This window comes from Hydra viridissima, unplaced genomic scaffold, assembly GCF_058129835.1.
Source record: "Hydra viridissima isolate aposymbiotic clone 2 unplaced genomic scaffold, HvirCarnegie_v1 scaffold_9, whole genome shotgun sequence".
Classification (NCBI taxonomy): Eukaryota; Metazoa; Cnidaria; class Hydrozoa; order Anthoathecata; family Hydridae; genus Hydra; species Hydra viridissima.
Genome location: NW_028324308.1, coordinates 4,044,256 through 4,070,526, shown reverse-complemented (window position 1 = coordinate 4,070,526; position 26,271 = coordinate 4,044,256). Strand labels below are relative to the sequence as shown.

General features: G+C 30.2%; 2 protein-coding genes and 2 pseudogenes across 4 annotated transcripts; 3 read left to right on the top strand and 1 right to left on the bottom strand.

The window, feature by feature from the left end:
* The first annotated feature begins 446 nt into the window (after positions 1–446).
* On the top strand, positions 447–25,532 carry LOC145199197 (uncharacterized; annotated as a pseudogene). The gene is made up of 5 exons (XR_016455912.1): positions 447–495; positions 1,257–2,711; positions 3,082–3,234; positions 23,909–23,982; positions 25,009–25,532. The product of XR_016455912.1 is annotated as an uncharacterized LOC145199197 (transcript).
* On the top strand, positions 2,105–2,900 carry LOC145196409 (uncharacterized; annotated as a pseudogene).
* Positions 4,058–25,532, top strand: LOC149883637 (uncharacterized). 2 transcript variants are annotated; one of them, XM_090096963.1, is made up of 2 exons: positions 4,058–4,450; positions 25,095–25,532. In XM_090096963.1, exons 1-2 carry the CDS (start codon positions 4,324–4,326, stop codon positions 25,397–25,399), a joined length of 432 nt encoding a protein of 143 aa, XP_089953089.1. In that variant the 5' UTR covers positions 4,058–4,323; the 3' UTR covers positions 25,400–25,532. The 2 variants fall into 2 exon arrangements, with proteins under 2 accessions (XP_089953089.1, XP_089953090.1); XM_090096964.1 differs by lacking the exon at positions 4,058–4,450 and adding an exon at positions 18,360–18,396.
* On the bottom strand, positions 9,568–18,142 carry LOC149883638 (uncharacterized). The gene is made up of 13 exons (XM_090097423.1): positions 18,039–18,142; positions 17,816–17,947; positions 16,485–16,611; positions 16,066–16,244; positions 15,567–15,657; positions 14,952–15,430; positions 14,679–14,687; positions 12,721–12,768; positions 12,455–12,586; positions 11,195–11,321; positions 10,752–10,930; positions 10,244–10,334; positions 9,568–10,107 (listed from the first exon to the last, which is right to left on the bottom strand). Exons 1-13 carry the CDS (start codon positions 18,076–18,078, stop codon positions 9,708–9,710), a joined length of 2,034 nt encoding a protein of 677 aa, XP_089953549.1. The 5' UTR covers positions 18,079–18,142; the 3' UTR covers positions 9,568–9,707.
* Positions 25,533–26,271: the final 739 nt, after the last annotated feature.

Here is a 26,271-nt window from a genome sequence, read left to right as displayed (position 1 = left end):
AACCAAGTTACGAACATAATTGACGGATGTTCGTGAATTACGAAGTAGTGTTCGTAGATTACAAAGTTTTTGAAAATAAAGAGTTTGTTATTCACGGACAATTTTCAGAACATTTCAGGCAGTTTTCACGGATAGAAAAACCAACGTAACTACGAATAGGGTAAACTGACCTATATCTGGCCGCGTTTTAATTCTAGCCAATTTTCAGATGTCCTAACACTATGGACCAGAGTAACCGCCAGGTTGAGCTGTTCCCCAGGTCTGATTTTTCTTTTTCAGTATTTAGGTATACATTAGTAGACATTTATAACATTTAAATTTTCTGAGGGGTTGGACAAAGTTAAAAAAATTTTGCTCAAAAATAAATATTTTTAACCATAAAAATGTTAATAAAATTAGGCGAAAACTAGCTTGAAAACCCGCAAAATTAATAAATTGCTTACACAATGGCGGAATGTTTACATAAAACGTGTGCTGTTTGTCTCATACAGTTTGGTAAAAAGTCAACTAAAATTCAAAAGATCACTCCTGCAATTAATACAAAGATAAAAACATTCGTCTGGAGCTAGTGTAGTTTAGAAGTACTAAACTATCCCAAGATTATTTGTAACAAAGGTCACAGAAACCTATATAACATCAACATGAACAAGGTGGAGTGCCTGGGAAACTGGATAGAGAAGATATCCATGGTAAAAATAATGTTAATCTTTGTTTTGTTGTTTTTATTATTTATCATTACTTTCTACTTAATACTTTGTTTTATTTACAAACATATTTTCTTAACTAAAAATATGAAATTGAGAAAACTGAAAGTTTTTTTAACATTACATGTGTTGTTAAAAATCTAATAACACATGTATTATTACATAAATTTACATTTAATTGTAATGAACTTACTACATACTTAAATTTTAATCTTACATAGGATAAAATTTAACATTAAAAACGTTAGAATTATAATTACCATCATTATTTTTGTTTTTTATATGTTTACATAAAACGTGTGCTGTTTGTCTCACACAGTTTGGTAAAAAGTCAACTTTATTACATAGATATGATTCATTTTTTCATACTTAAATTGCTTCCCATAATAAAATTGATTGTATTGTTTTAAACAAAAAAATTTAGTCTTTATAAAAATAGTTTTTATAAAAGTAGTTTTTTTAAAAAAAGTTTTTATAAAAATAGTTTTTATAAAAATAGTTTTTATAAAAGTATTTAGTCTTTATTTTTGTTTTTAAACAAAAAAATTTTAGTGCAAGGAGTGGATCACATCTGTACCGAAAGCAGAGCTGTTAACAATCTCATTAAAGCAGCAGAACAGCTTGGACCTAAGAACTTAGAGAGTGTAGTCTCAGGTAAGTAAATTGACTTGTTTTTTCTAATAAAAATACATATTTAAAAAACCCAAGTAATAAACATATTTTGTTAATGAATGTGGCCGGGTATACTTAAGCAAAAGATGGAGTATTTATAGAGGACAGAAGTTTCAGTTGGTTACTCGAGGTTCTCCTTTAAAGATTGTTGTTGGGACTCCAGACAAGAAAAGTGACCGAGTTGAGATGAAACAGGTGTCCTTCGGTACTGTTATAGAGTTAGTTAAATCTCTTCAGCTTTCAAAGAATCAAACTAAGAACTTTTAGTTCCAAATACTGAGCTAGTATGAATTCAAATCTGAATTAAAAAAAAATGTTTTAAAAAAATTGAGGCTTTCCATACGTGTATAGAAGAAGTTTACACTACTAAAGAAGAAGAGTTCATGGATGGAGAAGAAGTTATTGCTAGAACATTGGTTCATGTAAAAGATACATCTACATTTATACAGCACATTATCACAGAAAGAGGAATTAATCCACATGACTCCACTTTAAGGACAGATACAGATTCAGGTTAGGGATTCCTTAAGGTCGCTGTAAATGTTTTTAATCCCCAAGAAAAAACCTCATTAGATTCAGAGCTTGATGATGCTGGAGAAAAAATATCCTTTTTTATAGTAGTTGTTGAGGGAGTTTCTTAAGCTGATGGTAATCTCTAGAAGCTTATTGAGCCTATCATATTGCATTTGATCTTAAATGTACATATTCAGTTTTCGGAACTAGTAATCATGCTGGGATGTACAGCTGTTTATACTGTGAGGGATCCTGCACTCTAGAACCAGGTAACAAGAGAACACTTAGGTCCTTGGATGAAAACTACAGCAACTTTACCCTTGATGGAAAGAAGTTTAAAATGTCACACTTAAAAATGTTATAAATCCCAAGACTTTAGTACAAAGAGGAAGATCCTGAAACTCCTCTTGAGGAGTTGGTTCTTGTTTTTGAGCTCAATGTTCTGATGGGAATAGTAAGTAAACTTGCAGTGTTTTTGCTTAGATTATGGTCTTTGTTTGAGAAGTGGTTACACTCAAGTTACATCATGTTTTGAGGATACCAAGGCGTAGGATTTAATGGAAACAATTCAAGCAAGTTCCTGAAGTTGGTGGATATACTTGAGAGAGATATTATAAATGATGGAAAGTATGACTTATTACCAATTGGAAACTGTCTTAGAAAGTTTAAATGCCTTCAAGCAGAATCATTTTGTATGGTAGCAGGGGATAACATCGAAACTGCTGTTCTGGAGTTTAAAAGTCTTATGCAGATTTGATTGAATATGTGCATGACACATTCGAGGGTATTGAGCACACTGTTACATGGAAAGTTCACGTAGCAGTATGTTATATACTTCATTTTCTTCATTCTACCAACTGTAGTCTAGGAGTTTACTGTGAGCAAACAGGAGAAGCTATTCATTATGATTTTAAAAAAAAACGTGCAGTAGATACAAATAAGGAATTAACCATTAAGATTCTTCAAAACGACTATAATCCAGTGTTGTTGAATTTGTATCAAAAAACATAAAAGAAATCAAATAATTATAGTTTATTTTAAAGTTTATAATTTAAAGTATATATTTTAAAGTATATTACTTTTAGCATTAAGACTTATAATATAACTAGTTAACATAAAGCTTTCTTATTTTGTGCTTTAATTTTTATAAGATAAGTTATAGCTGATTTTTGCATTTTTTGTTTCACCTCAGAAGTTCTAAATGTTTTAAATGATGTCTACTAACATATACCCAACAGCTAAAAAAGAAAAATCAGACCTTGGGAACAACTCAACGTGGCGATCACTCAGGTTCACAGTGCTAAATCCTTTAATTTAATAGTCTCTTGGTTTGTTATGAAGTTAGGTAAGATACTTTCACTTTGTAACTTTTAAATGAGCAGTTAAAAAAATATTTAGATAGAGTGATGCTTTGAAAACATATTGGAAATATTTAATTTTTTGCCTCCGTAAACTCGAAGTTTGATATTTTCAAAATTTTGATAATTGCATTCAAACATTGTTGCGTTTGTAAATCGCTTGAATTGAAAGTAATGTTACGATGTAATGTTATTAAAACTGCATATGTATTTATGCTTTTTTTAAATAATGTTCATAAATTATATTTATTTGTGAATTTCTGTATATAAAATTGTAATATATTTTCTAGGGAATGTTTTATTTCTGGCCAAAGATTATTCCTAATTCTGGCCATAGTTTATGTTTACGTATTGTTAAAATACAAAATATAACTTTCAAAATGGCACGCTTATAGATATGTGTGTGTGTTTGTTTGTGTAATTTCGAAAGCTATGTTACTTGATATGTATTAATGATCATGTATGTAACTATGCAATTGTTATGTGTCATATGTACATATGTCAGTATGTATAGACACAAATATATATATATATATATATATATATATATATATATATATATATATATATATATATATATATATATATATATATATATATATATATATATATATACTGCATTGTATTATGCATACAGCCTATATAATGTTTAAAAATAACAGGAATTAAGAATAATAAGATTTAACTGTAATCTTTATAAATATAGTATTACTTATAACTATAAATTTTATTTTAAGTAGATTAATAACATATTTTTATAACATTATATTAAAAATACCATTTTATAAACAAAGTTCTATATATAGGCCTTGATACATGGTTTTGATTAAATGCTTTTTTATGTGCATATATTATGGCTATATGCATTTATATACATGAACATTTGTTGTTAGATGGTAATAGTTATCTTATAGTTTAATATTTATGTTTTTTATAGAACTCTGAAATTTTTTATTAGAATAGATAAAATTAAGAAAGTTAAAATAAGAAAAAATTTAAAACATTCTAAAAAAATTGAAGAACTGAATAGAAGTAAACTTGGAAAACACTGATATCAGCTATTGAAACTGTAAAAAATGGATTTTCACAGCGTGCAGCATGTAAGGCTTTTGGTGTTCCAAAATGTTCTCTGCAGGTTCGACTTTCTGGAAAAACGGAATTGGGAGCCAACTCCTGGACATCCCACCCTTCTAAATGATGAAGGTTTGTGTCAATGCAATTGGTAGCTTTTTTCTTTCACCACATTTTATAGTAAAAGGAAAAACAAATAGGTTACTCAAATTCAAAAGAGTAAGAACATTCAAAAGAGTAAGAACAAATTACTGTAACTTGAGTAATTTATTGGAATCATATATGCTATAAGAATTGTTCAAATGCCATCAACTAGAATGTATTGAGGCGATTAAGTATATTTAGAGAAAATTGGGGAAGTTATGGTCAACTAACTCGAATAAATCAATTTATTTTTTAGTGCAATTGTAATGATAAACTTAACAAAGAATATTTCAGATTATACGAGGTTATTAAACCTAAAATCTAAAAATACTAAAACCTTAAAGCATTCCTTTTCAAAACTGAAACTTGAAAAATGTTATGCATTGATGAACAGATTGTTCCTGATAAAGGTAAATCATCTATGAAACAATACAAGCCAATTAAACTTAAAAAATGGGGATATAAGATTTATGTTTTATCAGGATTTGATGGTCTTGTACACAATTTTGAAATTCATACTGCCCTAATGATGTGTGTCCTGAGCAACCTGATTAAAAGGATCAGAAAACAATTGATGCATTTATAAGTAAAAGTCCTGGGACGAATATTCAATCTTTTTTAATCTAATGTAGAGTTAATCAAAACACTATATACACAGAGAATCGCATCGTTGATCCTGTTCATTTTAACCAATTTAAAAAATGTAAAACTACCAACAAATAAAGTTATGCAAAAACAAGGCCGATGATTGTCAGCATTTGTGCTAACAATATTAAACTACGCGCAGTGAAGTGATTAGGTAATAGAGCAGTTGTATACTTTTATCATAATAGCCAGTAAACTGAGAATCTACTGTTGAACAATGAGGTTGCAAGGCTAAATCCAAAAAAAGTATAACATGTCCTTTTCTTGTCTAAACATACAATGAGTTTATAGGAGGGTTTGACTTATTGGATTGTTTATTAAGTGTATGTAGAGTTTGGATACGGATAAAGAAATGATATCATAAACTTATTTGGCATTTTTAGACATAATAATTGTCCAACCAAAAACACATAATTACAAAAAGAAAAACTATGTTTACAAGTCTTGTTTTTCCCCTATTGCGTAATGTTGCTTTAAATCTTCGATCATATAAACTGATAGATACGCCGCGCGTAAACTATTTTGAAGCCAACATCTCTTAGCGCGTGAAGTCACGTTTGAAACATTATTATTTTTTAATTAAATATTATTATTAAATTTATTACTATTTTGTATTGATGAATCAAAATTTTCAAAAAATCTTCAAAAGTTTTTAAAAATATATATAATAAATAAATTGCATATTTTAAGAGGTACACCTCATTCATCCCTTAGCCGGAAGTGATACAGGTTGCTTTTACAAAAACTATTTTATTAGATCCCAGGACAAAATGTTCTTTAGAAATACTACAGAATTTCTATGAACTTTTGGGATTCTAACAAAAACTTTATAGAACATCTTTAAAATACAATTATACTATACGATACAAAATAATATGGAACTTGCATATGCTCTTGAAACATTAATTTTTTGTCCTAGAATGACCTGAATATGTGAGTATTGTTCTGAATATGTTAGAAGAGAAGAGTATGGTAAGGAATTGACAGAGTTTGCTACAAAGCTACTGGAATCTTTTTTTTTCTTTTTAAGAAAGAATGGAAGAGTTTAGGACACGAAGATCATTCATAAGCTGTGGTCCACACATAAAGATCCTAATGCTAAGCGCATAGTTTACTGAACTTTGAGATGTTCTGACTCTTTGTGCAAATCTAAGTAGGGTAAAATAGGGTAATTTCGGCAGGGAGATAATTTCGGTACCCCTTCAAAAGACACCTAAAAATATTTAATTTAATATTAAAATCATAGTTGGGGATTGTAGCAAGATAAATAATTTTCCTAAAAATATTGCTTTAAACTTTTATTTTTACATTTTAGGTACGTTAATTTATGATTATTACCTTTTTCTTAACATTTTTACCTATTTGAAAATGTAGGATAAATGATTTTTTCTCGGAAGTTTTTACAAAAAGTTGTAATTTATTTTATTCAAAATATAAACTGAATAAAATGCGAGCAACAATAAGATGAAACTGAAAGTCTGTTACAAGATTTAAAAGTTTCCCCAAGGACTGCTCTAAGGAGATAATTTCGGCTTATAAATAGTTTTTAATTTCAGCAGTGCCGAATTTGCCGACTGTGCTTTCTCTGAAACCAAAATGGAAATAAGAGTTTGAAATATTTTGTATAGAAGAAGTTGATTTTAGTAAATCAGATAGTTATGAGATAAAAACGAGTGTGTGTGTGTGTGTGTGTGTGTGTGTGTGTGTGTGTGTGTGTGTGTGTGTGTGTGTGTGTGTGTGTGTGTGTGTGTGTGTGTGTGTGTGTGTGTTAGCATCATATAATGGGTTCAAAACGTGTAAAATATGGTAATTGGTCAAATGAATCATTAAAATAGCAGTAAATGCAGTTTTAGTTGATGATTGCTCGAAATATTCTGCTGCTAAACAATATAAATTACCAAAGCAAACATTACATGACTATGTAAAACGAGCGTCTGTTGATAGTTGTGTTAAAAAGTTAAGTGCAGAACACCCAATAACACTCTCAGCTTTTCAAGAAAAAGAACTTGTTCAAGTTCTTCTGACTATGTTACAGAGATTATTTGGTCTGTCTCCAAAAGATGTAAAACAAATGGTATTCCAGTTTTGTGAAGAAAATGGGATTATTCACAAGTTTAATTGTGCAACTAAGTCAGCAGGAAAAGAATGGTTTAGGGCTTTTTTAAAACGCCATGATAAACTCTCTTTAAGAGTTGCTGAATCAATGTCATTGCATCGAGCGATTGGTTTTAATAGAATAAAAGTTAATTGTTTTTATGATGAACTAGAAAAAATGTTTAATGCTAATAAAATGCAGATTATTCCACCATCAAACTTACTCAACATAGACGAATCTGGATTGTCTATATCCCATAAAATAGGAAAAGGTGTTGCCCTGAAGGGAAAACACAGTGTTGGTGACTTAACAAGCTCCGAAAGAGGAAAAACAATCACAATAGATTGTTGCCAATCAGCAAGCGGATTTTTTGTCCCTCCAATGTTGATTTATCCAACTGATTTGTTTGAAAAATGGTTTGATCATTTTTTACAAGCAGTCCAGCCACAGTCAAGAAACCAACCAGCTCTTCTAATTTTAGAAGGACATTCAAGTCATGACAAAAATCTTAGGGTTATTATAAAAGCTCGCAAGACAAATGTTATTATATTTTCACTTCCGTCCCACTGCACGCACAAACTGCGTGCAGTGGGACGGAACACTTGATGTTTCATTTTTTAAAAGCCTCAAAATATTCTATGATCAAGAAGTTGGTACTTGGCTTAATTACCATCCAGGTTGTCCTGTAACTGAATTAGAGGTTAGTGAATTAATTGGAATAGCTTATGGGAAAGCTGCAACTGTTCAAAATTGTCAGTCAGGGTTTCAAAAATGATGAATATATCCATTTGATAAAAATGTGTTAACTGAAAAAGACTTTGTTGCAGCTAAGGCTACTGATCACTCGTATGTTGTATTAAAAATTTCAAAACCAAATATTACCTCTGAAATGTACCCTACTCTCGACAATGGGTTAGACTTTACTAAAGATTTAGATCATATTGATTTTGTCACAGAATGTGTAATTGCTTCTCAGAAAGGTAAATCATTTTAAAAGATGTATTATTTTTACCATCTTTCACCATTTATTTAAAACACAAATGTAATTTTTTATATCAAGCAAAATAATAACTTATCTGTTGTTTTATTAACCTAAAAAAAAATTTCTTAAAAAAATAGTTTTTTATAATTTACATGTTGCCTAATTTTATTCACCTTTTTTAGTTAAATATTTTTATTTAGAATCTGCTTCACCAAACTCATCATTTACACTTCAGAAGTCATTAGAATTAGCCACCTCTGATAAAACCCAAGCAGCCACGTAAAAAGTGCATTAAAGAAAATATATTTACACATCAAAAGACGTGTTTGAATAACCTTGAGCTTAAGTTGTTTATTAATCGCAATTTGAATAATCTAGGTTATTCAAATGTGTGATTAATAAACAACTTTGTGCAATGTGTCAATACAGTTATGGGAATCCTGTCAATCCATATTTAAAGGATAGCTGGGATAAATGCCATAAATGCTGTAGATGGTGGCATGAAACATGTGCTGCTATATGTGGTGTTTATGCTAAAAAGTATTCACTTGTGATGACTGTATGAAACAGTGATTCTTCAAAAAAAAGTTGCATGTCATATATTGATAAACTGTTTTTTAACTTTCTTAAATAAATCTCTTTTTATAAAGTTTTCTTTGAACTTTGTATTTTATTTTTTTATGTTTAAGTATTGAAGTTATGTAAAATACTATTTTATGAACTACTTATGAGCCTAAAAGATGAATTCTTATTTAAACAGAACTTAAAAATGATCATTGAAATCATAGAAATTAGTAATCATTTTATTTACAATTTTACTTTGGAAGTACATTTTTCTAATAAGGATTCTATTTTAGGTGATGTATTCATACTTTACTAAAATAGGTGGTTCAAAAAATATGAATCTTTGCAATTGCAACGCCCTTAATTAAATGCCAATTAGGTGTAACAAATTCCATTTAAGAGACAATTACTTTATATAAAGCAGGTTTATAGCTGTTTATAATATTTTAACTATGTTAATGCGTTTTCAACGAACGTCTTAATTTTCATAAGTATGCCGAATTTACCGTATCATTGTGCCGAAATTACCATACGAGGTCGCCAATTTCGTCATTTTTGAGAATTTTGTTAAACAAGTTTTACATAAAACTTTGTAAGTTTGAAACAATTTTTTAACTATTTAATAGATATATCTGCAGGACACGTTTATCCCACAATACATCTTTTGGCCCTCAGTATAAATTTTAGTATTAAATTTAATGGAATCATGTAGAAACCATGCTTTTATCTTCGTTTTTTTTACTGCCGCATTTTTGTTCTTTTTAAAAATTTACTTAGCAAATACTTTTCAATATCAGATAATTGTGAAAAACCCTTTGCTTGAATTGTAAGTGAAAAATTATCTTTAATACAACATCGTGCAAATACAAGCACAATAAAGCATTAATAAAGCATCGTGTAAAAACAAACACAATAAAAGCATTAAAAGAATGTCATGTAAATACAAGAACAATAAAGCATTATAAAAGAAAAGTGCAAGACAAAATTATAATAAATGTTGAAGCTATGCTTGGTTGGAGCAATTTTGATTGATTATTAATGTCAGTTAAGCCACTTTGCGTTGTCATTGTTGCGGTTGCTATGTAACTTGTTGGTGTTGTTGTATTGGCAATGGCATTTTTTGTTGATACTGTTGAGGTCTTAATGAATGTTGTAGTTGATGATGCAGTAGTTGATGTCGATTGCTCAAAAGGTAAACTGCAGTTATATCGTAGAGCAACTCTTTTAATGTCACTTGGACTTAAATCAGTTGAATTACCCAACGCTATTTTGTAATCGACTTTAGAATACATAGTCATATATTCTTTACGATAAAGAACATTGTTGGTTGTTTGGTTGATATATTTCGAGAAAGCAAAGCTGCAACACGAAAGTTATTAAACCTAATCTACATAAACCATCAACATTTGTTTAAAATGATGAACAAATATAAGAGAAAACTTTTACACAAAGTACAAGTAAAAAAGAAATCCTCAAATGACACAAATGAGCTTACTTTTTGTAATGCATGATGCTGTCTATATCGTATGGAATATCCTGAGTTGAAAAACTGTTTGGATCCTGAAGTTTGAACTCAGACTCAAGACCTTTAAATAAGTATTTTTTAAGAGTATGATGTTTGTAACTGCGCTCTTTGTCAATAAAACAATTCATTTTATGGACAAAGTATAAAAAGATGGTAAAGAAAAAGTTTTTCTGACTCTCTGAAAACTATTTTTGATTCTGAAATTCGTTTCTAACTCTGAAAAATTTTTCTAACTTGTTAAGAATTCATGAAGATATTTTCCCACACAAATGGTTTAATCATATTTTAAATCAAAATTGCTTTATCAAAAATGAGGAAAGAATCCCTGCAAGAAATGCCGATTTGCTTTAGTAGTGTTTTTAGCAAGGTTTCCAAAATCATTTAACATTTTTTAACTTTAGGCCTGGGGCCCAAGGCTGCTGCTAACAGCCTTGCAGAAGCATGTTGAATGTTTAAAGAAAACTAAAAAGCAAGTTACCTTCCTGCACGTTCGAGTTATTCACTACAATATAATTATCGCGATCAAATCTTTGGTGTTCGTGAAGGAAACCCAATACATGTAGAAGTTCGTGAATCATAACTGGCCTTTGAGTACAGCTGTTACCAAACGTCATAGTTTGTGATCCGTTCTGATAATAGCCAACGGGCGATATGCAACTATTTTTTTAAAAAAAAACGATAAATACTTAGAAAGCAAACAGCTAGCAGTTTTTAGTTCTTTTCAATGTCCTTAAGTAATAAGTTCATAAAAAAAGTGTAAAAGCATAAACATGTAACATAAAACTCCGCATGCACATGCAAGCATGCATGTATTTACAAACATAAACACACATGTATTCATACACGTACGTTTATAGCCAGTTTTCGAACAGATGCCATAAAAACATAGGTTAAGTTTCAAGTAGTAAAAAAATTACTTACGGCTGAATCTCATAATCTCTTTTAATCAACAAGTAGTCTGTCTCATTGGTTTTTGGAATAAAACGAACGCATGTCTGGTTTTGAATGCGCATTATCGCTTCTGCAGTTACCAATTTTCCGCTATCGTCTGAAAAAGAAATTTTTTTCCACTCATAATAAAAACTCCAACATTTTTGTCCTAGGACAGTGTTTTGCTACTAAAAAAGTACGAAAAAGCTTTTGTAGTACTTTTAAAATAATCCATTATTGCAAGAGCAATAAAATGTTATTTTAAATTTCCCCTTTAAAACGGCACACACATCCGCGTCCAAAAAGATTAAACCACCTCATTTTTATTACTTTTACTTTGATAATAACCTGATGTCCTCTCTAGTTAAATCAACAAGCTTAATTAGGACGTCGACGAAATCTTGGTTTTGAATCGTTTTTTGGTTTTCGATCGAAAGGGTTTCATACACTTCATATAATTCTCAATGACTAGTTTAATGGCTTGTTTTTTTTTAATCGTCTTTTATAGCTTTGTGATGATATTGGCTTTTGTCATTTGAAACATGATGTCATCCTGCAAGACTCCTTTCGGTCTTCTCATTTTCGAAGATTTGTAGTTTAAAAATTGTTTTAAAGTTAATTTTGTTGAACGTGTATTCATGGAGCAAACTTCTTGGTGTGTGAAGGATAGGGGGGAAAGGGGAGAGCGGTGTGATATACATATATAAGTATTATTTGTCACTTTAATATATAAAATGTTAACAAGTCAAAATACTTTCTTTCCTTTTTTTTCAAGTTATTGTTTAACTTAAAAAAACATATCCACTTCAACTAACTTGTTAATTAATTTACGAACACAAGTTTCTTGACTAGTTTTTAGAGACAAAGCAATATTTGTCATGATTGATTGTTTCAAACGCAATTAGTGAAATACTTCAGTTATTTTATCACCATTAATAACACTAGTAATTAAACTTGTTACCACTAAACTTACTTGAATTAAGGTTTTAGTTATTTAAGTAAAAGGGACGGAATTCGGACGCATTTCATATAATTTTAAAAATAAGATGCTGTTTTTATTTGTTATCAACCAGAAGCAAGATTTCTCTACTCTGTAAATATTTTTATCAGAACCTATTGCTAGGCAGTGGGTTAATTATGACTCATCGCTTAAATCAAAAGAAAATGTGAGAACCAAAGTTGACTTGGTTTTACATTGAAAGCTTGCATTATGTTCAAAAGAATATTAATATATTTTTTCTAGAAACTTACCATCGAAGTCTTCATCAAACATGTAAGGTACAATACCACCCGGCCATTTACTTGAATCGTCTTTAAGAACCGAACGTTTATGGCGGTGTAAAGCCCTGTTTAACGAGGCTCTAAAGCATCCGAAGTTCTGAACTAAAATTATCAAATGCAATTACAACAGGAACAAGTTAACAGCTCTAATAGTTATTATTATTGTTATTGTTATTATATATAGTTATTATTATCATTATTAGTATAATGTGTGTTTAGTAAAAGTAAAAACTTACAATTTATTAAACATGCTGTAATAATAAAGTACGATATCATTTTCTCTCCTTATGCGTTTGTGGGCTGTTGTACAATATTTGCATATAAAAAAAGCTTTACGCCGAACCTTAAGTTTGAAAGAAATAAAGAAGAGAGTAATTTGAGTTTAGTTTTAAAAATGTTACCTTAACAAAATAAGATAATTGAACTATAATCCTCTTTGTTGTTTTAATTCTGTGATTGTAATGCCAATAAATACAATAATAACATTCAAGAAATACTGTTGGATTAAACTTTATTGTTACTTAACAAATTCTCAGATGCAAATTTAGCAGCTATGTTAACAAAATCCTCTTAAGAGTTTAACTATTAAATGATCTGTTATAAAAAATGTTACAAATGATAAAAATGTATTTTTATAGCTTTTGATGGAGAGTGTTCTACTTCAGGAGCATCATAATCGATGCTTCAGCAATAGTCAGCCATCTTGTGTATGTCCCATCTACCATGATAACATTCTTCCACAACCTTTAAATCATGTTAAAGTTGTTCACCTTGCTCACCATTAACAATACCCTATTTTTCTAAGAAGCTGGTCAGGTGACAATGCAAAAAATGTAGTTTAATACTCATGCTGTGATCAAGCGCTTTGAAGCTCTCCAATAGTTTCTGAATAACTTTTGTGTAATTACTTGCTCGTGTATTTCCAAGAAAGTTCTTGATGACCTCTTTGAATGATATGATAGCTTCTTTGAATGATAACCAAGCATTCTTCTCAAGGCACTACATGGTTCCAGTGGACTGGAACTATGTAGTACTATGTATGTAGTACTGGAACTATGTAGTGTGCTTTTGATGAGCTGCCAAACTTCAGAAATATCAAACACACACAAGCCCTATTTCTTTCAATTGACAGTTGAGGAAACTGAAAGATTATGTGCTTGAAACACTCACCATTAGTTGGTAATGCTTTGAATAATTGCTTCATGAGTAATATTTAATTAGTTTATGTGAAGAGAATATTATTTTCTTCCTATCAACAAGTAACTGCTGTAGAATGTTAGGATCTCCAGGCTTAAGATCAGATCTTGTAGGCCAATTTGTTTAAGCCCAATCCTTTCATTGATCTCTCCTTCCCCACATACAAAGAAAGCAGGCATACTTTGTGCACCCACATTGCTGACAAAGAAGGAAGCACATCATTTTAAGGTCAACGCACATAATCCAATTGTGTTTATCATATTAAAATAGCTCAATGACTCTATTCACATCTTAATGTTCTTCACGAAGAATGACAGAACGCCCGATAGGTACTGCGCAAAATAAAAAGGGTCATTGTGTAGAAGAACACATGCTTCAACCTCTATTTTGAGACATCAAGAAACGTTCTCTGTTCATTTGGATGGTAGATTTAAAGATCTAATTTGTTCACAAAGCCAGGATTAGAATGAAAAAAAGCAAAGCCACTATCACTTTTAAAGTACTGCTGAAATGTATTTTCTGTAGTTCAAAAGTATATATATTCACTTCTTGTTCAATTTTGCCTTTTTCATTCAGCTTTGATGCTAAGATTTAAGAAACTTTTTTTGAGATGCCCAAGACATGTGCCAAGATATTTAATACATTCTTAGTACGAACTCATATGATTGCTTAATGAGGCATAAATATAATAGCTGGTGGTAGATAAGGATACTCCAGTTTAACTTTTTAATTTAAACCCTGATGTTTGCACTAAATAAAAGTAACGTGAAGATGCAGTGACTACTTAATGAGATATTTTTATTGACAGCATTGAGCATAGATATGTGATTGAAAAAAGGTAAGAAATCTCTGGTCTTGCATGTTCCTTTAAATTGTGATTATAAACTTAGTTTTATTTCAATCAATCAATCTTATTAAACTCTCGTTAGGTTCATTATAGATTATGAATAAAGAAAGCCCATTTTAATCCGCTTAACCTTTTATGGCAGTTTTTTACCTAACATATCTTTATTTATACAGCATTATATAATATAAAATAGGTTTTCTTCCCACATTTTTGGTTACATTATGATTTATTAATACTAATAATATGTATACACAGTACACAGTAACTAGACCGTTAACGCTATAATTGTAAAAACCCTTTGCTTGACAAGTAGATAAAGAATTGTCTTTAAAGAAAGTTACAATAAATGTCATCTTGTTAATTGCAAGCATAATAAAATATTGATAAAACATCGTGTAAATACAAGCACAATAAAGCATTATAAAAGAAAAGTGCACAACAAGATTATAATTAATGTTGAAATTATATTTGGTTGGAGTAACTTTGATTTATTATTAATGTCAGTTAAGTTACTTTTTATTGTCAGTGTTGCAGTCGCAATGTAATTTGTTGGTGCTGTTGCATCGATAATGCCAGTAGCACTTTTTGTTGATACTGTTGAGGTCTTTAAGCTACTTGTGAATGTTGTTTCTGTGGTCGTTTCGTTACTAATTGGTGATACTGCAATGGCAACTGTGGTTTTATTGAATGTCCTAGTTGATGGTTGTGCAAAGGCTGTTGTCGATTGCTCGATAGGTAAACTGCAATCATATCGCAGAGCAACTCTTTTAATGTCACTTGGACTTAAATCAGTTGAACTGCCCAACGCAATTTTGTAATCGACTTTAGAATACATGGTCATGTAATCTTTTCGAAAAGTAACAGTGTTGGTTGTTTGGTTGATATATTTCGAGAAAGCAAAGCTGCAACACGAAAGTTATTAAACTTAATCTACATAAACCATCAACATTTGTTTAAGATGATGAACAAATATAAGAGAAAACTTTTACACAAAGTACAAGTAAAAAAGAAATCCTCAAATGACACAAATAAGCTTACTTTTTGTAATGCATGATGCTGTCTATATCGTATGGAATATCCTGAGTTAAAAAACTGTTATGATCTTGAAGTTTGAACTCAGATTCAAAGCCTTAAAAAGAGCATTTCAAAAAGTTTGGTATATGTGACTGCGTTCTTTGTCAATAAAACAATTCATTTTATGGTCAAAGAAAAAAAAAATGGTAAAGAAGTTTTTCTGACTGCATTTCTAATTCTGACATGTATTTCCAACTCTGACACAGTTTTAACTCTGAAAGTTGTTTCTAACTCTGAAAAATGTTTCTAATTTATGAAGATATTTTCCAACAGAAATAGTTTATGAGTATTGAGAGAAGAACTCGTGCAAAAACTACTAATGTGCTTTTGTTGTATTTTTCGCAAGATCTCCAAAATCATTTATCATTTTTTAAGTATAGACCTAGACCCCTCAATGCTTATAGCCAGCTACAGCCATGCGGGAGCATTTTCAATATTTACATAAAACTAAAAAGCTAGTTACCTTCCAGCACGTTCGAGTTATTCACCACAATATAATTATCGCGATCAAATCTTTGGTGTTCGTGGAAGAAACCTAATACATGCAGAAGTTCGTGAATCATAACTGGCCTTTGAGCACAGCTGTTACCAAACGTCATAGTTTGTGATCCGTTCTGATAATAGCCAACAGGCGACAAGCAACTATTTTTTAAACAGAGACGACAAATACTCAAAAAACAAATGACGAGCAGTTATGAACATTAAGAAAAGCAACTGTATTTTAAAGAAGAAGCAAGCTAGTTTTCAATGTCGTTAAGTAATTAGTTCATGAAATAATTTGCGTAAACACATATGTAATTAGACGAGTACGTTATAGGTAGTTTTCTAACAGATGCCATAAACATATTGGTTGTATTTCCAGTATTAAAAAAAATTACTTACGGTTGAATCTCATAATCTCTTTTAATCAACAAGTAGTTTGTCTCGTTGGTTTTTGGAATAAAACGAACGCATGTCTGGTTTTGAATGCGCATCATCGCTTCTCTAGCTACTGACTTTCCGTAATCGTCTAAAAATGAAATTTTTTTCCATCATAATAACTCCACCATTTGTGTCCTAGAACAGTGATTTGCAACGAAAAAATGTACGAAAAAACTTTTGCTATAATTTTAAAACATTCCACTATCGGAAGAGTTATGGATTATTATTTTAATCCATAACTCTTCCGATAGTGGAATGTTTTAAAAGTATAGCATTTTTCCTTTTTTTTCACTTCGAAATTTCGAAAATAACTGTTAAAAGTTAAACGAGCTTTTATGATAGGTTCATTGAATGGTTAAGTTTTTTATGACTGTTTACAACATTTGAAACCATACAAAGAAAATTACACGGGTCCAATTTAAGTCTTATTTTTTTCTCCAACATAGAATTGATCAAGTAAACAAAAAAAATGTTTAGTTTGGCGGCCTTTTGAATTGAAAACACCCCGATATCTTCTTGACAATGGACTCAACAAGTAAAACTAGAAAGTCGACAGCTTCTCGACTTTGACTCGTCTTTTTTTTTTTGATGGTTTTTTTTCTTTCAGTTTTTGAGCAAAATGGTTTTAGACACTTCAATCCTGAACGACTTGTTCAATAACTAGTTCTTTTGGATCGTCTTTTAAGAGCTTTGTGATGATATTGGATTTTCTCATTTGAAACACTAGGTTGTCCTGCGAGACTCCATTTGGTTTTCCTATTTTTTAAGATTTGTAGTTTAAACATTGGTTTAAAGTTCTTGACAATACAAATGTTTTGTAAAAATTGCTGAAATATTTCAAAACAGAACCATACAAAGAATGATGGTCGCATCACCGTGTGACGCGACCGATACAACATATGTTAGACGTTAATGTTGTTAAATATATATTTATGGACCACAAAACCGAATGGTGACGGGGGCGGTTTGAAATACATATATAAACAATAATTCATATAAGCTTATGTTAAACTAAGGCTGTAGCTATTAAAGTGAAAGGGACAGAATTTGGACACATTCATATAATTTTTAAATTTGGGATGTTGTTTTTTTTTGCTATCAACCAGTGGAATGATTATCAGAACCTGTTGCAAGGCAGTGGGTTATCTAACACTTCATCTCTTCATCTTCATCAACACTCACTCATCGCTTAAATCAAAAGAAAATGTGAGAACCAAAGTTATAACTTGGTTTTACTTTGAAAGCTTGCATTAAGTTCGAAAGAATGTCATTGTATTTTTCTAGAAACTTACCAACGAAGTTTTCATCAAACATATAAGGTACAATACCATCCGGCCATTTACTTGAATCATCTTTAAGAACCGAACGTTTATGGCGGTGTAAAGCCCTGTTTAACGAGGCTCTAAAGCATCCGAAGTTCTGAACTAAAAATATCAAATGCAATTACAACAAGAACAAGTTAAAAGCTCTTATAGTTTTAAATACAATTTGTGTTTAGTAAAAGTAAAAACTTACGGTTTACTAAACATGCTGCAAAAATAAAGTACGATATCATTTTCTCTCCTTATGCGTTTGTACTAAAAAAAAAGGTCTACTTTGAACTACAAAAACAAGATATTAATTTGAGTTCGGTTTTGAAATTTGTTACGTTAACAAAATAAGATAATTGAACTATAATCTTCTTTGTCGTTTTAATCCTCAGACGGTAATACCAATAATTACTGTATCAATATTTAAGAAAAATTGTCGGATGAAACTTTATTGTTACTTTGACAACATATGTTCAGATACAACTTTGTTAAAAAAATTGTCTCAGAGGTTTAACTAATATGTGGTCTGTTATATAACACGATGTCACATGGGATTTTAGCAGGTTGGTATAATTTATTTTTATAGATTTTGATGGAGAGTGTTCTACTTCAGGAGCATCATATTCGATGCTTCAGCAATCGTCAGCCATCATGTGTATGTCCCATCTACCATGATAACATTCTTCCACAACCTTCAAATCATGTTAAAGTTGTTCACCTTGCTCACCATTAACAATACCCTATTTTTCTAAGAAGCTGGTCAGGTGACAATGCAAAAAATGTAGTTTAATACTCATGCTGTGATCAAGCGCTTTGAAGCTCTCCTATAGTTTCTGAATAACTTTTGTGTAATTACTTGCTCGTGTATTTCCAAGAAAGTTCTTGATGACCTCTTTGAATGATATGATAGCTTCTTTGAATGATAACCAAGCATTCTTCTCAAGGCACTATATAGTTCCAGTGGACTGTTTACTTTTGATGAGCTGCCAAACTTCAGAAATATCAAACACACAAGCCCTCTTTCTTTCAATTGACAGTCGAGGAAACTGTAAGATTATGTGCTTGAAACACTCACCATTAGTTGGTAATGCTTTGAAAACTGCTTCATGTATATATTCATATATTCATGTATATATATATATATATATATATATGTATATATATAAAACTAAAAGTTAAATTAAAAATTCACAGTTGTTAAATTTAGCTGTGATACCATAGAACTTGAATTGATGATTTTTATTCCAAAATAAAATATTTCTTTGCTAAAAATCTTTTTAGAGCAAAGAAAAATTTTAAAATTTTTAAAATTCCGCTATTTAAGTTTTTTGCATTAACTTTATAAACTATTTTTATAAATAGTTTATAACTACTTGAAACTGTTTTCTTAGAATTTGTGTTTCAGACTCATTCCAGAAGTTTTGAAGGTTTGATCTGAGCATAGATCACGATCAACAGCTTGTCGCAAAAAATGTCAATTTGGATATTTTTGTTAAAATATTAAAGTTTAGCGCCATATATCAATATTAATCAGCTGTCTATACAAAACTTATCGAGCAATACATTTCCTATCCAGTTTTTAAGAAGTTATACTGCCATAAATTTACTGATAATAGTACAGAGTTAAACAAATAATTAAGAACTCCGTTCTTAATGAATAGTTTATTCAGTTTTTGGTTAGCTGAGCGGACAAATCAGGTATGTTATTTTATCATTTTCAAGACTTTTATTCACACAAATAACTTAAAGTGCTACTAACCTAGATAATAAGTACCATTTTACAATTGATCAATAGAAAGTCCCTAAATTAGTTCGCATTTTCGTTTCATAAATTTGAGTTCAAAAATGATTTTTTCTGTGATGCGCTTTGTTTTTCAAATATTATAAGTCATAAGTTTAAACTGCACTTGTTCCGATTTACGTCTTTTAGTTGGCTTTACAAGCATGTTGATTAAATCAATCAATATCAATATCAATATATTTTGTGTTAATAAGGATGTTACAAAAAACACAGATCATTGCAAATAATAATTCACTAATAAAACGTAATAATCTAAATAAGATTAAGAAAAGACAAAAGAAAAACGTTAGAAATAAACTAATCACATAAAAAAAAGTAGACCATTACAAAAATTTTTAAGCAACTCTCATAAAATGTACATAGACATAAAGAAAAAAGTTATATGGGTGAAGAATAAAGTTAAGCGTAACTTTTTAGCTAGAAATGATGGAGTGACTTTATAAACAGATTCTTAGACCTAAGAATGAATTTTGTTCAAAGAATGGATACACTGGTATGTAATGTAGTTTATTCCATTTTTAGTTGTCTGTTTTAGTGGGATATATAGTTGTTATAAGTGACTGATTTTAGCTTACGTCAATTTTTTTTTATAAGTGACAATTTAGGAACCGGATTTGATCATAGAAACGTAGAATTTTTTATATAAGATGCAGGATGTCAGTAGGGACCTTTCTTAAGCAGAAATGATTTATTCGCATTTTTTCGAAGTGAAACGACTTTAGAAAGACACGCGATTTTAGATTGTCCCCAAACTTGACATGCATACTGTAAATGTGAAACAAAAATTGAGTGATATATAGTTAGCAACGTTTCAAAGTTAACGTAGTGTAGGACTTTACCTAAAATGCCGCTGGAACAAGTTAATTTGAGAGTGAGGTCATTTATGTGTGCTTTCAATGAAAGTTTCTCCTCTATCACAACACTAAGCAAAGTAACGTTTCTAGACATAGAATGTTTTTGGCCACTTATTCTAAAGTTCAAGTGTGTTTGAAGATTCTTGCTGCTTTTTTTTTTAAATAAAACTATTTCTGTCTTTTTCGTATTTAATGAGATTTTATTTGCTCATAGCCAGTGAACAAGACTGGCCGTATCTTGATTAATATATTTGTTTAGCTTTTTAAAAGAGTTTTTTGTTAATTGAAGATTAGTATCATCAGCAAAATAATACGTACATGTACGTATTATTTTGCTGATGATACTAATCTTCAATTAATAAAAAAGTTTAATAGAGTACACCACACTTTTAAGCTTAGATGGGAGAATTTTATGGTCCACGGTTTCAAAAGCTTATTATAATCAATGAAAATCCCTCTGGCGAAGTTTCCATTATCATGAGTAACTCCTTTACTTTCTGCAACTTCGATAAGAGCGTGAGCTGTTGAATGCTTTTTACGAACACCAAACTGTTGTTTATGTAAGCATTGATTTTGGTTTAGGAAGTTTATTATGTATATGATTTTGGTTTAGGAAATTTATTATGTATAACTTCTTCAAAGATTCGTTTAATTTGAAAGAAGAGAAATTGAATGATGGTTGGTGCAGTCAACCTTAGATCCTTTTTTGTAGACTGAAATAACTTGGACCTGCTTGAAGAAATTAAGAAATTTCCATCGCAAAATGAATTATTTAAGATAATACTTTGTGATTTTCATAGAATTTCTGACACCAGCTAAAGAAATTTTCTTGGAAGGCTGTTCGGTCAAACACTCTTTCTTTCTGTGATAGTGAAATTAACATAGCCAAGGGTTTCCTCTTTCGTTATTGGTTACATTTAATAAGAGTTGCTATTAGGATTGGTCAGATACTTTCGAAAGTTGAATCTGTAATTTGGAATTACGTTGGATAATTTTGAAGCAATCGTAGTATAGAATTTGTCAAAATGATTGGAGATTGCTTTAGTATTAGTTTCACATTTGTTGTTGATGACTATGCGAGATGGGGATTAACTTTTATTTGGTTTTGCATTTATCAACTCTTTTACACCTTTCCAAGTGCTTTATCATATTATTGATAATGTGGCTAAAAATATTTGTGCAATAATTTTTTTTCTAAACTTCAAAAGATTGCTTATATTATTACAATATCGTTTAAACTTTATAAAAAGTAAGCTTTTCATTCTACAGCTTTTTGACTTAAAATACTTTTTATGAAGTTTATTATATAACTGTTGCTGGTTTGAGCTGAAGTTTATCATGACCAGTTATTATGATCAGTTATTTTACTTTTCATTATTTTTTCTAAGGGACATGTTTATTCAAAATACAATCAAAAATTTCGATTAGTTTCCTAATGGAATCTTTGACATTTTATTCTTTTATATAGTCATCCCATTCAATATTTGAAATATCTTGGATGAATTCAGCTTTTTTAAAATTTTTAAGGCGCCTCCTAACATAAGGCTTAGGTTAAATTTGAGTTTTGGAATGTGGCATTTTTGTAAACTGAGCAAGATAATCAGAGCAAGATAAACTGAGCAAGATAATTAGGGCCCTCCAAAAAACAGTAAACTTCCATGCATTTATGTAATGCTTAAAGCTAATATAAATATATTCGGCTCAGTAAAACTCTATAAGCTTCAATTTTAACAATCTGAGTTCTAGAATAACTGAAATTTTATATTTAAATGAGAAAAATTACTTATCGCGCACATATTGGGTGGTGTATAGTTCAATCTTCAAAAATATTTGTGTGATTAAATTATTTTGGTCCCTATTATTAGTTAGGCTTCCTTTGAGGTTCTTAAACCGGTTCTGGTCTGATCAATACGTTAAAATAAAAAAACAAGTAACTTATAGGCCCATATGCGTGCTGGGTGACTAATATTGAATAGAACCGTTTAAGCAATGTCTTTTTCATATAGACTAAAGTATTAGCAATAATTCTGAACCACCCACTAAACAGTGATACCAATAACAATACCACCTTAAACGCTACTTTAATACTAAGAGTACCGCCCCTCAATAAAAAAACAATGTCCAAGCTTTTAATGCTAAATGATAACGCAAACTTTAACACAATGTACTTTTAAAAACAATGAAGATGAAAGAGAAAAATATTTGCAAAGAGCATATCATTTTACAGTCGAGTTGTGTAACGCTGAATATTCATACAGCAAATAAACACAGCGTTTTGTTATTTCGTGCTTGTCGCTTTGTGCTACGCACAAATTTCCTGCTTTGAAACGTTATGCGAAGTATGATTTTTATACTTAGTTTATTTTTTCGAAACATTTTTGGCAAGAGCAGCTTTCAAAATAAGGTACGTTTTGCACAATTTTGCTATGTACGTTTCCTGCTTCGTCTCTGCAATCCAACGCAACTTCTATCATTTTACGATTCGGTTTGCAAATGCGGCAATCGTTATATTTTTTCGGTTCCAAGGAACTAAATAGAAAAAAGGAGCTGCACATTCCTTGACACTCGTTGTTTTTTATTTTTTTAGTTGTGCAACCGGGTTGTGAGATTTCCATTTCGACTTCTTTCAGTTCACATTCGTTCCCTTCTTTTTCTTTAAGATTAGTGGGTAAATTAGAGGATTGATTGATGCATATCGATAATATTGCGAACAATGTAACAAGATGTCGAATCATCTAAAAATTACGTTTCGGACTCGAATTTAAAATTTAATCGTGGCTTATGTACTCTTCTTTACTTAAGAGAGCTGCTTCTTAGTCATGATCATGCAAAATTTTCAAGTTGCTCTCAAAACCAATTAATGAAAAAATTATAAGAACTTACTGTGGACGAAGTTTCACGTCTAGCGCTTTCGAGGATCTGAAAGTTCTCTAAGTGGTTACTGTAAGTGTTATTTTTTTTTGGTAGAATGTAAAAAAACAGTTGATTGTCAATCACCAAAATGAAACGCCTCGTATGAAAAAAAAAACGTTGAATTTTAGCATTGAATATTTACATAATTCTAAGTGTCACTTACGAATAATGTAAATAAATTGAAGTTTTTATTGCTGAATAAGTGGAATATTTATAACCTATAAATTTAATACCTTTCTGTTTCCTGTTTTTTCTAAAACCTGTATTTCAATTTGGTTACACAATGAAACTTAAACGAAAAATAGAATTCCGTTTTAATAATGACTAATTCTTTCTGTCTTAAGTCGATTTTTAAATTTTCAGGTTTCGTCTTTATTTTTACCGCAATCATTTTTTAGTTCTAAAAACTTCCATATTATATTGTATTATATTGCTATGTTTTAGAACTAAAATATATTGTATATATTTCAGTTCAATTTCTTATTCATATTCGTTTGTTTTTAACAGACGCGAACATCGGTTGCGTTTCCGTATAAGGAGTTGATCTGACAAACCATACGATAAACAGGAAAGATTTCTGAGTAAGTTTCAAAAATTTGGAACTTTTATTATATTTATATTACACTCTTATGATGTACGTCAGAAAGGAACTGATTTTTAAATTTTAAATGGGTTACCTTTTGAAACGTTTTCTTTGGTTTTGAAAAAAAAACATCAGTTAACATCGAAACAAAAACTGAAATTCAGTTTTTTAAAAAAATTTCGCGTGAATAGTTCTTTAAAAAAAATTCTTCGCGTATTTGACAAAAAAATATCTTTTTTTTTACTAGTTTAGGTTTGCTGATTGCGTCATATTTTGATTATTGCATGCGGATAGAATTTAGCGGGGGACAGGATTGATATGAAAAAAAAAACATTTTTGAAAAAAACATCAAAAACATTTGCGAGTGTCGCAAAACTTGATACGAGTGAAAGTTAATCCCTACAAATGTTGTTAATTGCTTGTGAAGATTAACTTATGTCTATCGCAGTTTATCGGTGAAACGTTTAAAAAATGTAATCATTAGGGAATAAGTAAAAATTAGTTTTCACATTTCAAAGTAATAATCCTTTATTATGCAAATTGAATAACATATCGAGGATGCGTTATTTTTGTTTCGTTTTGATTAACCGCAAGTATCCTTACAGTTTCCACACTTGCTACCACATTTTAATCCACGCTACCAAAGTTTAATCACATCCGCCTCTTATAAACGTCAATTCAAATAAAAATTTGCTTCATAAAAAAGCATAAAATAACCCAACTTTTTTATAATTCGTTATTACATTTGAAATATAGGAAATAATGAGTAAAAGGTATTTTTTTTTTTTTATATTTTAATTTAGCAGTTATTAATCGTTTGGATTTTTGAACGTAAAACCATATTCAGTACGGTTTTAATCGGTTATAATACCAAATCAACTATTTCTACTTTTTCTGCACCATTTACCATTTACCCTTTTCATTTATTTTCATGATTATCATTACAATATTTATCATTATTTTACCCTTTTTAACGTATATTTTTTTTTTTGTTTTTTTTTTTTTTTGTTTTTTTTTTTTTCAGAAAACTGCTTCAATGCGAACAGTCGTTTTTCTTGACGATCGGAAGTATGTATAATAAATGGTTTAAACTACCCTTCGTTTATTTAGACGAATTAAGTGGAAAACAAGATTTGGAACCAGAACTGTTTAACGAAGAGAACAAAATAATTCTTGTTGATAAAAATAAAGACGTGTTTATTGCTATTTACCACGCCAATTTGACAGGCGATGTAAACAACTTAGCTATTGTAGAATTCTTGCAACGCACAGACAATCCTGACGTATACAAAAGAAAAGAAGGGAGAAGAAAATTGAATGTTATTTCGATGTTTGAAATTTTAGGTTACGTCGATCATAGCGTTATTAACGAAAGCAATATAAAGATAAATACGAACACAGGCTTCCGATATTAATTTAATTTCTTAAAAAAAAACTTTACCAAGAACGCTCTTTAGAAAACTTTTATATTTATAATGACCTGTTTATAAGGCGAGCTATTAAAGATTATTTGTATAAATATGAATTGTTACTTATCGCCATTAAGAATTTTTTTTTATCTCTTACGTAACTAAAGGGTCCATTCCATTTGGACTTCCACGATCTATTGTTGGTTTTTGAGGGCGAATTTAATACCACATTTTAATCGATTTTGCGGCCAATAAGTATGAATCTATATAATGTGAAACTGTAGTGTAAAATGTATAAAGTACATAAGTAAAAAAGTGCAGTAAGGGTTACCTTAGCATCGTATTTCTCGAAAGAAAATAATAGTAATAATAATTACACCGCAAAAGTCATCCTAATACTGCTATTTATAACCGAAATCTTATCAGAAGGGGAGATCGGAGCTAGTGGGTTACAGCGGTATATTGACACACTGCGTATAACTTTGGAATTTTCCACTTAAAACTTCCAAAATTCACATGGAACCTTCCTATTTAATTCATTTTCCGGTGTAGTATTAGAGTATCAGGACTAAGTGCATTCACATAGAAGATAGAAGATACAGCGACTTTTGTGTTTTTTGCTTATTTCGTAACTTTTGTGACTTTATTTCTTTTTCAATTTTAAAAAGTAATAGCATTAGCTACAAGTAAACTCGACTAGGTGTAAGTGTTGTATGATTCACTGTAACCAGTCACAATTTGTGTTTTTTAATATTTCGCGTGTTTGGGGTTTTATAGGCCATTTTGTGAGCAAAAAACTTTTGAGATTAGTTGCCTGGGCAAGTTGGCAAAATGAGGCAACTAAACCCAATTTACATATGCCGTAAATTTACTAAAGC